General features: G+C 36.7%; 1 protein-coding gene across 3 annotated transcripts in view; it reads left to right on the top strand.

The window, feature by feature from the left end:
- Window positions 1-12,638, top strand: part of ap1g1 (adaptor related protein complex 1 subunit gamma 1) — a 113,223-nt gene extending 100,585 nt beyond the window's left edge. For all 3 annotated transcript variants that reach the window (XM_043706823.1, XM_043706825.1, XM_043706824.1), the window contains one exon: window positions 7,205-12,638. In XM_043706823.1, the coding sequence (XP_043562758.1) occupies window positions 7,205-7,306 (102 nt within the window). In that variant the 3' untranslated portion in view covers window positions 7,307-12,638. The remainder of the gene's footprint in view (window positions 1-7,204) is intronic.
- Window positions 12,639-12,988: the final 350 nt, after the last annotated feature.

The following is a 12,988-nucleotide window of genomic DNA, read 5'->3' on the forward strand; positions in this document are numbered from 1 at the left end:
TAGTCGCAATCATAAAACTCATTTCTTGAGCGAAAGGCATTATTTATAAGTATTGTTTATCTTTGTCACTTGAGCAAGTTTATTTAAGTGCAGTGTTGTTTGTTAATCATTGTTACACTTCTTGGTTTCAAATGTAGGGTTAGCTTTTTAATGACTGCAATTTATAAGGCTGTTACTTCCCTGGGTTTTTGGTGTTTTTGCATGCTGGTATGCTTGAATTAGATGCATTTGAGTAACAAATGAGATGTTAAGGAGTCATATGCAACTTCAATACTGCAAGTCCCAGACCCTTTTACCTAGCCTAACTTGGATTGTGTCCTTCAGACAGCATCTGACAATGTTGTTTTGCAGGCATGCACTTGTTAAAAAGTATTGTGAATAAAGTGTACGTATTAATTTTACATTTTAAAATGTCTCATTCACCAACATCTTATTCTGATATTGCCACCAGTGCCAATTCTATACATTAAAAAAACTTGTGTATTTGCAGTGTGGAAATATATGTCGTTTCTGTCAACTCCCCTCTGTGGAAGAGCAGAAATGGACTTTCTACAAATTTGTACTAGTTTTTGGAAGCGAGCCACCCACATCTACTCTAGTTCCCATTCAGGCTAATTTTTACATAATGTCAAATTCTCAATGAGCCAGTAAGAATTAGCAGTGGTCTTAGAATGTTTTGCGTTAAAAATTATTCTTGATGATATGCAGCTTTACTAATACAGTTAAGATGGGTTTATCAAATAATTAACACTTTTTTAATCAATGTTTAGTGCAGCATTTGGTTTTAAATAAAAATTATGCAGTTTCATTGGTTCACATTGGTTTGTTGAATAGTAATTTTTGTTTTTAATGTTTGTCTATTGGTGTCTGTGCGTTTTAAGAAAAAACCTTGCTTCTAAGAGTTTCTTTATAGGCCAACAGATGGCTGCAATTAGCAAAAATCTTCAGTGATTTATTTTTGATCTGGGACATAGCCATTTTCCAGGGAGTTATTTAACTTGAGGTCGAGCTGCTTAACAATTTGGAGAATGTGGATTCATTCATTTCCTTGGTACTGTGGCACAGTAACCTGGAAAGAACTTCTTTGAAAACTGATTACAAAGAAAAAGAAAGGCAAAATAATCTGGATACTGCTTGTAGTTGATTTTTGTTTTGCTGGAGGAATGTAAAACGTGGGAGGTTTTGGCTCCTTAACACATCCAGGACACACACACCTGATTGTGCACATGTAGCTGAATTGAAGCTGAATTGGGTGTGGAATTTTAGATGCCTCTTTAGTGAGCAGCATGACACAGCTGTTGGTGGATGATTTGAGGGAAAACACAGTACTATAGTACCTCAGGCTACTTTGTGAAAAGCGAGAGGCTGGTAGGTAGATTAGTAGTAATGGGTGGCTCAATAGTTTGAGGAATAGACCGTCTAGTTTGTGGCCAAGATTGTGATTTCTTGTATGTTCTGCCTCCTGAGTACAAAAGTTCAGAACTTAACCAAATGACTGGATAAACTTCTGGAAAGGGAGAGTGAACAGCCACTGGAAGTGGTACATGTGGGAACCAACAACATTGTGAGGGACAGCTTTGAGGTCTTGCAGGATCAATTTCAGGAGTTGCCAAGTAGGTTGAAATGCAGGACCTAAAAGGCAGTAATCTCAATACTACCTGTGCCATGAATTTCCCCATTTAGGCAAAGGCAGGTGAAGAAGGTAAATGCATGGCATGACTGGTGGTGTAAAAGGGAGTGGTTTTAATTTTTGGGACATTGGAGTCATTTTTGGAAAAGAGAATGCTGCTCAGAAGAGATGGGGTTTACCTGAACAGAAAAGGAACTAATCTAGTTGAGAAGTAAATAGTGTAGTCGGGGTGGGAATGGACCTAGTTTGGAACTCCCAGAGAAGGCAAAAGAGAAGACAGAGAATGGGGAAAAGGAAGTGAGGGAAGACTTAATATTGTCAGTGAGCAAAGAAATGATCACTTTCCAATGGGTAAAAGAGAGAAAGCAGGGTTAAATTGCATGTATGTAAAACTATGGAGAATAGTGAGCAAAATTGGGGAAACTGGAGGCCTAAATTGCTTTAGGGGGATATGACATACTAGCATTGACAGAAACATGACTCCAGCCAGAACAGAACTGAATACTTAACATCCTGGTTTGCAAGTAGAAACAGGCTGGGTAAAAAGGGAAATATTTAGCAGTCTTTGTGAAAGACTGTATCTCAAGGGCGATGATACTATGCCCAGATTAGAATTTATATGGTTTGATTGAGGAATAGGAACCTTGTGACCTTGTTGGGTATTTATTATACACCTCCAAATAGTGAGGAGGAAGTGGAAGAGAGCATTTGTACGCAGATTATGGAAATCTTCAGGATAAGTAGTGTTGTGGTTGGTGGTTTCAGTTACTCTAGGGTAGACTGGGAAAAGGGTAGAGTGTGGGGCATAGAAGGGAACAATGCTCCTGCAATGTGTGCAGGAGAACTTTCTGGAACAGTACATTTCCACACCTCCCAAGGAGGGGGCTGTTGGATCTGGTCCTAGGAAATGAGGCAGCCCAAGCAGAATATCAGAGTGGGTGAGCTTGTGGGAAATAGCAATTATAACATAATATGGTTCAATTTTAAGTTTGAAAAGGATACCAATGATTAAGACCCCAAACTGGAAAAGGGCAGATTTTAGGGGTCTAAAAGTTGAACTGGAACACATTGATTGGAAATGCATTTTGTTGAGATAAGTCAATGAAAAATAGGAGAATTTTGAAATGAAGATGAATAACCAAGAAAAAGAATAGCCAAGAAAAAGAAATACAGGTACCCTAAGCTGGATACATTGGATGACTGAGGATCGTATGCATCCTATATTGCTGAGAGATTCAGGCAGAAAATTGAGCCATTGACAGAAATTTTCCAGGCCCCTCTGGACATAGGATTAGTCTCTGGGGATTGCAAATGTGACCCTGTTGTTAACAAAAGGGACAAAAGATGATCCAGGAAACTACAGACCTGTCAGCTTGACACCAGTAGTGGCTTAACAGATGGAGACCATAATCTAGGAGAAGGTAAATATACACTTGGAGAAAAAGTTAATAGTAGACGGTCAACATGGTTTTGTCAAGGGCAGGTCATGTCTGACAAATTGAGTTCTTTGAGTTGACACAGGCAGTGGATGAGAATAGTGCTGTGGGTGTTGTATATTTGGACTTTCATTTGATATAGTGCCTCATGGCAGGTTGGTTATCAAATTGGAATGCTTGGGATTGACTAATCTTTGGCAGCATGTTTTAGAAGTGGCTAAAAGATGGCAAACAGAGGGTAGGTATTCAAGGTTTGCATAAAGATTTGTAGCTCGGGTGCTGGTTGATGTAGTTGTGGGTGTGTTCACCGAGTTGGGAAGTTGATTTGCAGATGTTTTGTGGCCTGTCTAGGTGACCTGTTCACTGCTTTGGAGCCTCCTGTGAAGCGCTGCTGTAGTGTCTTCTGAAATTTATTTGGTTCCCTTCCTGATGCTTTTGAGATCAAGAACACACACCAGGTTATCAATGCTATGTTCACAAGGATCACATTTATGAGAAAGGAGGAAGCCAACGATCAGCTCCCATTCCTGGTTGTGATGGTAAAGAACACAATGCTGAATGCACCACAAGTGTACAGAAAAGCCACATTCGTGGACCAGATCCTGAATTACAACAGCAACCACCCGAACATACAGGGTTTGCAATACGCTGCAGCACTCCTGGCCTACGAAGAGAACATCTCTAAAGAGTCTGTGCTAAGAACGCATATCCCTGCAACTTCATCTGCAAATGCCTAACAGATAGACAATGCGACAAAAAGATGCCATGACTTAACTCACTAGCCACGCTACCTTATATAAAAAAACTCTCTGAACTAACAGCCAGACTTCCCCGACCACTCAGATTCACGACAGCACTAACAGGCATGCTCGGACAAAGATCCTATATCCATGTGCAAAACTAATGTAATTTACAGAATTCCATGCAAAGACATACAGGCAGACAACTAGCAATCTGCATTCATGAACACCAACTAGTCACAAAACTCCACGACCGGCTTTTCCTAGTAGTCAAACACACAGGTGACAAGAACCACAAATTCAACTGGGGACAGCGCAGCGATCACAGGACAAACAAAACCGAGGACAGCTAGAGAATTACTAGAAACATGGCACTCATCCATGGACTCCATCAAACACACAGACTTAGACCCAATATACCAGCCACTACCGAACAACCAGAAGCAGGAAGGGAACCAAATAAATTCCAAAAGAGACCGTACAGCAGCACTTCACAGGCTCCAAAGTGCTGAAGAGGTCACCTAGACAGGGGAAAAAAAATCTGCAAATCAACTTCCAAGCTCGGCGTATGTACCCACAACTACAATAGAGGGTAGGTATAAATGAACATTTCTCTTATTGGAGCAAGTTAAAAGTGGTGATCCTCAGGGATCGGTACTGGGACCTTTTTGCTTTTTCTGATTTTTATATTAATGGTTGGAGATGGGTGTTAAGGGCAAAATCTCTAAACTTGTAGATACCAATCTAGGGAGAATCGTGAATTGAGAGGATGATGCTGTGTGACTTCAGAGACACTGCCAAGTTAGCCAAATGGGCAGACACCTGGCAAATGAATTTGTGTGGAAAGTGAGAGGAAATGCATTTTGGTACAAGAAAAATGGAGAGTCAATATAGTCTCAACTTTGAGAGGCATCTAGGTTCAGAGGGACCCTGGGGTTCACCTGATTTTCTGAAAGTAGCCAGGCAAGTTGACACAGCTGTTAAAATGGCTTATACAATCTTTGGGTTTGTAAATAGAGGCATAGAGTATAAAATCATTAGAATAGCTTCTATCTTCACCTCGACAAGTTATTGGTCAGATCATGTTTGGAATATCACATTCCGTTTTGGGCACTTTATTTAAATATATACATGTTAAAGTCCTGGAGAGTTCAAAGGAGGTTTGCTAGAATTTACCAGAAATGAAGGATTTTAGATACAAGGAAAGACATGAGAGATTGGAGTCAGTCTCCTTGTAGCAGAGACTGAGGAAGTACCATTACGGAGGTATTCAAAATTATGAACAGTTCATTAGGGTAAAGAAGGATATTCTGTTTCCACTAGTTGGTTATGTCAGTAACATGAGGTCACAATTTCAAGTTTGCCAACAAGGGAGCTGGAGTGAGATGAGGAAAAACTTGTTCACACAGTTGTTAGGATTTGGGATGTGCTGTCTGGGAGACTGGTGGAGGATGATTCCAAAGGACATTTCAAAAGAGTATATGTTTGCTGCACAGATAAGGTTAGAGAGGAGTTCTCTTTCGGGAGCTCGTACCAACAAAATAGGTTGAATTGCAGCCTCCTGTATTGCAAAACTCTGATTCTATTCCGTAGGGATCAAATACACTCAATTGGTTTGCGTGCAATATTATTCGGATGTTTCTGGAATTCAGCACTTTTTTTTTAATTGTTAGTTATAAAAAGGATCTGATGATGTAAAGAAGCACACAAATTTATACCAGGATAATACCAGAGGTGTCAGATCCAATTAATGAAGAATGGCTGGAGGGTAATCTGATCAGGTTTGACTGGTAATTCAGAAAAGAACATCAAATCCCACTGTAGCGCTTCTTGAGAATTTGAACTGAATTTGAAAAAGCCAGGAAACTAGTGGATACTATAAACACCAACTTTGTTAACATTGCTCGCAACATCCATTCCCTGGGAGTCATTACTTTTTAAAAACAAAATATATGCCATGAAATTGCAAAGATTAGATAAGAGACAGTGGACAGATAATCTCCAATGATATTTTTCTTTATTCATTAATGGCACATGGACATCATTAGCTCAGCCAGCATTTATTGTCCATCCTTGATTACCCAGTTAAGAGTCAACCGCATTGCTGTGGGTCTGGAGTCACATGTCGGCCAGGCCAGGATAGCAACTTTCTTCCCTAAAGGACATTAATGAACCAGATGGATTTTTGCTGACAATTGGCAATGGTTTCATCGTTAGATTTTTTAATTCCAGATTTTTATTAGATTCCAATTCCACTATCTGCATGGTGGGATTTGAACCCATGTCCCTAGAACATTACTTGTGTCTGCTGGATTAACAGTCCAGCAATATTACCACGAGTTCATTGCCTCTCCCAAATTGGTAAATTGAAGACCAGAAATAGGTAGAGAATGAATGGGACCCATACTGCAATGGTATTGTTGCAGAATGTGATAGCTTTGTTGGAAAATCGAGAAAATTAAAATGAGCTGAAAGATACAACTGTAAAACAGTTTGCATGGATGAAATAGCACATCTCCTATGCTGTAATCTCTTCTTCTGTAGAATGGACAATAATTAATTGTGTTACGTAGCGTAAATAAAAGTGCTGTTGCGTAGATAAATTTTAAGTAACAATATAAAATGTAATGGTTAAGGTTCCAACTTTAAAGAAAGTCATCATGAACTTAATGCATTTCCCTTTTGTAGATTTGTTTAAAACCTTTCTATTTTCCCTTGTAATAGAACATAGACCATTACAGCACAATATAGGCCCTTTGGCCCTCTGGTTTTACAAGTTGGTGCAACATAATCTGAATCCCATCTAACCTACACTATTCCATTCTCATCCATATGTTTGTCCAATGACCATTTAATGCCCTTAAAGTTGGTGAGTCTATTACTGTTGCAGGCAGTGCATTCCACGCCCCTACTACTGAGTAAAGAAACTATCTCTGACATCTGTGCTATATCTATTACCCCTAATTTAAATCTATTACCATGGCCTTTAAATTGAATGATATCCCGATTAATAGTCGTCTTATAGCTAAATCTATTATTTTCATTTATTCACATGCTTTGGACCACATTAAGTCATATTTATTGCCCATGTCTAGTTTTGTGAGTATAGTGTAATGTTTTTACAGTTGAATAACTTGCTCAGCCACTTAATGCAAACCAATCACACAGATTGCCATTGGTTGGGTTAGCAAAATTACATAATTTTTACAAATACCAATAATTTCATGACCATTTCTGCTGGCTATAGTCTGCAACTTACTGACTGGCTTTAAGTTTATAACTGAGACAGTGTGATTTTTGAAGTTGTAGCTTCTAGGTTTCTGGTCCAATACCTTGCATGACTATTTAATTTTTACTTTAATATTGATAAGTTTTGTCTTTTTTCTTTTTTTTTAAAGCAACAACTTCGCATGAGGATAAAGGTCACATATAACCTCAATGGATCACCAGTGCAAGATTTAGCAGAAGTAAATAACTTTCCCCCTCAGTCGTGGCAGTGATGTTTGGGTGGCAACGACCTCTTTTCCACAAGTGGATTTTGGTAAATCTTTGGGAAGGTCATATCCTAAGAGTGCCCTTACGCACAACATCATAACATGTATCTCAGCCCTCAGTGCGGGAGGCAAAATTAATGAACAAAGTCTGAGGAATATCATGCCTACAAATGCTAATCACTTTTCAAAACACATCCATATTAGTCTCATCAGCATCATGTTCATCGTTGGAGTATCTGCTTGTGGTACGCACTACACATCTTCCTGCTTTTATCCCACAGATCTTTGCAGAACTTGGAACATTTGCACAGAATAGTGAACCAGTTGTCAGTATGTGCCCAGCAGCTTTGCAAGATTTCAGAGCACATAAGAAGCTATTGTTTTCGATTACTCACCAATCACATTTACTAGGAACTTGAGGGGAGACCATTATAAATTGGTTGCAGTAGGTTCTATACTGTAATGATTATCAAACCATTCAACAAAGGATCTCAATAAAATGTACAACAGTCTTAAAAAGCCCTCTCTTGGCATTTAACCTGTGAACAATACAAGTATTTAATTGGATGATGACCTTCAGCATTTTCTCATCTTTAATCTATTTCTAATGGGTGAGGATTGCTGATGTTTACTCAGTCAGAAAAGTGCCAGTCAGTTCACTTACTGAATTTTGATAGAGGTCTTAAGTGCCCGTGACAATCTGATTTTTGCAGCAAAGAATCTTTAGTCACATCATTGTTCTCTTGAGCAATATGACTTCCTGCCTTGATTCTTTTCAAAAGCATAATTTTTTAAATAACCTTAACAATCTCAAAAGTTTGAATCACATTTTTATACAAGTCCTTAAAACTAGTACTTTGATACAATTCCATCTGCACTGTGACTAGTTTAGGAAATGTTACTTTTTCACTTCTCTAGAATGGAAAGAGTTAGATTCTTGGTCCCCTCTGTTTTCCTATTGTAAGATTAATTTCCATAAAACATAACTGCAAAATATTGGCAGTCAAACATTTCAGCCTCCTCTCAAAGTCTAATGCATTAAAGGTCAATGATAAAATTTGTTTCTCTTAACTTCATGTATATTGTGATATACATTTGTACAGTTATTAAATTATGTAATTACTTCTGGAGGTTTTGACTTCAAATTTGGTTCAATATAAGTTTTGCACCAGATGATTAGCATTTTGTCAGTTGATAGAGTCCACTTGAATGTTTGGAAGTTCCTTTTTGGAAAAAATATGATTAAAACAGACTGATAGTCTACTCGATTTTATTAACTTAAAATTACAGAACTTCTCATGTAAGTAAATCGGTGCACTAATTTGCTGTCTTAAAGGCAATTAGGGTTAAATTAACAACAAATACTTCGGGCAGTTTATGATTCTATTTTTGGATGAATTAAAAGGGATACTGCAATTTAAATCTTGAGATTTACCTAACTAAAACTGAGAATTGATGAAAAATGACTCCTAAACAAAAATGACTCCCCTTTCAGTGTGATGTTTAAAAGTAGCTTATAACATTGGAATTTTTTGGAAATGATAGAGTTTTCCAATGCAAAGAAAAACTGCTCGCCTCGCCTTTTATGGGTATGGTTTCCAACTGCCATCTTAGTTGAGCTTTTAAATAGTGGGTGAAGAAAAGAGAAATTCTATTTAATTTTATCAGAATAAAATATGTTGGACAGGTTGAGAAGTCCAGAATGTATAGGGCAATTGATGGTGTGTATACTTGATGCTCTTAATGTATGTAACTGCAAAAGTGCTGCTGTTTCAATAAATGTGTAGGGAGGAGCAGAAGTTGCATTTTTAAATTGAGGCTACTGCAAAACATGGCAAACTGTTCTGATCTTTGAGGGGAGTTAGATTTAACTGTATATGCTAATTTGTATGCACAGTATACAAGTTGGAGTGTGTTTGCAAGATCACATGAAATTAACATTCATCAAATCAGTTGAATTGTATTGGGAAATGTGAGACTAGTTTCTTTGTTTAATATGAAACCAATTAATACAATGGACAAAAGTTGGTTTTCTATTGTGTTGAAAGAACGAACTTATAGGATTAAAAATATTTTCATAATGTAGTCTCTGATAAATGAAATTATTGCCATATTTAAACGGAGGATCTGTGCTTTACACTGATTTATCTTGATCCTATGGATGGAGGTAAAGTGGGTATTTCTGTGTATCTGATGTCCATGTTGAGCATTCTTGCTTAGTTATGTATGTAACAGCACTGACTGCAAGAAAACACTCACCTCATCAAGAATGTGAATTACAGTAATTGTCACCTTTCATCATTGCAAAAGTTATTCAGTGATAATTGATGCATTTCATTTAATGGTTCGTCTGATCTGATCACATCACTATCTTAATGGATTTCATTTATTTTGGATAACTTTTTAAAAGAAAAGCTGTAGTCAAAGTTTAATTTTGAGTTGATGGCAATAGTAAATTGATCTAATCTAATGACTTCCCATACCATTTAAAACTAAATGTGAGCCAATTTTCTCATTCAGTGGAATGCTCTTTTGTAATTTTAATTTATTTTGAAAAGTGAAACTATCTATGTGAAAACTTCCAAATAAACTGGTTAAGAAAGTGACAGTAGTTACAGTCGTACTCTCTTCACCAGTAACTTTGAATCATAATACATGCAAAGTTACTTTTAGGTTCTAATAGACTTTTAATGAATAGAATCCTAGAAAATAGGCAATAAATTTTTGCTCCTAGAAAAATTTAAGTGCATTACTATAGTGTCCCCCCGTTGGAGTTATTAATTGATGGAATGGTTACTTAAGCCTCTAAGAGGTTGAAAAGAAATTTCCATTAAGATACCAGCAGTGACCATATTATGTATATTTATTGCATGTTGGCAGTTACGTTACTGCATGTTTGATGACAAATACCTAACCACTCTTAGAAATGTTTTCTTTTCATTTTATTGTTGGGTGTGTATGTCAGTTTAGAGTATCTTTTCAGTTATAACTTCTGAAATTGAATCACGACCTGTCATTTAATAACTTCCTGTTGAACAGGGGTACAATGATTTTTGAGAAAGCGGAGATTGAGATTTCCTACCTGTGATAGTGATCATGACCTCAATTTGTATCCTTTTGTGACTTTAAGCTTTTCTACAACTGTCAGCTCTCATTATCTGTGGCCCTCAATTGTAATGGATTAGCAAACAATCAGATTGGGGAGGGGAGGGGGGCAAGAAATAAATCTTGATTTTGGCTGTTTTGATCATAAATATGCTTTTTATTCACTTGTTTTACCTTTGGGTTTTCTACTTCGGTCCTGATCAGTTAGTTTAATCAACCGGAAATTGAATTCTCCAGTATGAGACATTGTTCCACATCATTCAAAATAATTATACATCTTTATCAATATCGGTGAAATAAACCAGTTTTCTTCAAAAAAGAAATTGAATTCACCTCTGTTAGAAAGGTTGAAAGGAATTCTATATATTTTTTAATTGGTTTTGAAAAATTTAGCTACTGTATAAGATTGTCTTTTAAGTATTCTTGATAAAAATTGTTATCCAAAATATAGCAACTCCACCTACCTGTTAGCTCTTTCAAATGGCCAAGTTACAAATATTTGCTGTGTTGACTATTGTTCAAATCCATTATAACACGATTTTTTAAACTTTGATTATTTAAGCAGCAAATCACAGACAGGGGTCAATATTAAAATGAGTGAAAAGCAGATCCAAGAACTCTATACTGTTGGATAGAGACTTCAGTATGAAAGGAAAAATAAGGTTGGAGCCTTAAATCCGAAAGGAAACATTGTAATTAAATATTTGATTTGCGCACCTCCTGCAGACTGGGAAGAATATATAAACACCTTAAGAAATTGAGAAGTGGATAGGTAAGCTTCAGAAATAAGGCAGACGTTTTAACTACTGATTAAATTCCTTTTATTTGCTGTGCAATAGCATTGAAGAAATGTGGATCAGCTTGTTTTCAGGTTCCATGTTGATCTGTCAACCAATCTCTGCTTTGGATTTTTGTGCTGTAAACTGGCTTTTTCTGCACTAGCACCTTTACCATTCTATATAGACTCCAAATTTGAACCTGTTGTTTTGTCACATGGCTTCAAAGTTCCATATCAGTCCTGCCTCCATTTCTTTCACTGGACCATGTGTAGCAAGACATATGTGCATTAATCCTGGAGAAATTGTTTTCATTGATTCTGTTCGTATAGGGTGTAAATTAATCTTTGTGGGACTATTTCCTAAACTTTATGCATGTCTCCAAGAGTCTTAAATGGCATTAGTTATAATCTAACATCTATGATTAAACAGAGTTCTGTTAGTTAGTTTCACCTCAGCACCTTAATGCCAGACTGGTACATTTACTTCAGTAATAGATATGAGTGAGTTAAGGTCGAAAATAGCTATTCAGATGATTCCATTATAGCAAGATACATATTGTAATTGGCATGTTATAATTTTTCTTTTGAAGTTCACAGCCAGCATAGCTGTGAGACGTGAAGGGGTTGTGATGTCATAGATAATATATACCTGAAGAAGCCTGATAGCAGTTGGGTTAATCCATATCCCTTCAGGTGAGTGTCTATCTAGGCATATGCAAGTATGGTTGTAGGATTTGAGGAGGAGTCTATTTCCACTTGCCTTTTTACTAGAGCCAGTTTTCAGAAGCTTTTCCTACCAAGGTAAATACTTATGGAAGCTGAGCTTGAAATAAAAGATTTAATTGATCTGAAACATGGTCTGATCCAGGGTGTAAAATGGAGGTTGGAGTTGTCAAATTTTGAACTATTGCAGTCTAATGTGTACCTCTGAAAATTGTTTAAAACTCTGTTCAGAATGCATGACTTAAAAATAAAACCTGTGTAAATAGTCTGATTTGTACTTGATTTCCACTACCAAACATGTTAAGAGCAGATTTGACTGGTGAAACTGAGCCTGTAGTTTTTGAAAACTGAATGTATCATTCCATTGTTTTTACTGCAAGACTGCATTGTTATAGTACCTCATGGTACTAAAAAAGAATTAAACCTTTGGTTGCATCACCTTTTTCTTCCCCGTGGTTTTCCTCCATTTCATAAGGTGTGCTGCCTGTGCTATTTTATCTTCATCTATGTTTCAAAGTTTTATGGAGTAAATTTATCATTGGGAAATTAAACAATTACTACAAACTTATTTTTGAGATATTGTACAAAATAAAGTCCATTAATCTCCTAAGTGGATGGGACATAAAGGTTGTAAACGCTTACTGGGGACATTTTAGAATTCTATGTATTGTCTTTTGGGTTGGAAGAATTATCATTATTGACTAATAAAAATGGAAAGGTCCATAACTAACATTTTCAGTGTTTTATTACTAGCATGTTGAAGGTTAAATAAGATTGTTACGAAAGACTGTTATTCACTACTTAAAATAATTGTGCTGCAGAAATAAAGCATCAACTTCCCTGTCCAAATCCATACCTCTTATTGACAATCTCCTGTGCCTTTAAATATTTCTCATTTTATCCCTAATGGGTGTCTTTAGTTTTTATCCAAAACTGAAAACTAACTGGCTTGTAAATGTTGTGCATACAGTCATTTCGCTATAATGCTTTAGTTCCATTCTTGTGCACGGTGTTATAAGAAAATTGTGTAATAGCAGCACTTTTTAAACTAATGGGGCTGGAATCTCGTTATAACCAAAATA

This window comes from Chiloscyllium plagiosum, chromosome 17, assembly GCF_004010195.1.
Source record: "Chiloscyllium plagiosum isolate BGI_BamShark_2017 chromosome 17, ASM401019v2, whole genome shotgun sequence".
NCBI classification, from domain to species: Eukaryota; Metazoa; Chordata; class Chondrichthyes; order Orectolobiformes; family Hemiscylliidae; genus Chiloscyllium; species Chiloscyllium plagiosum.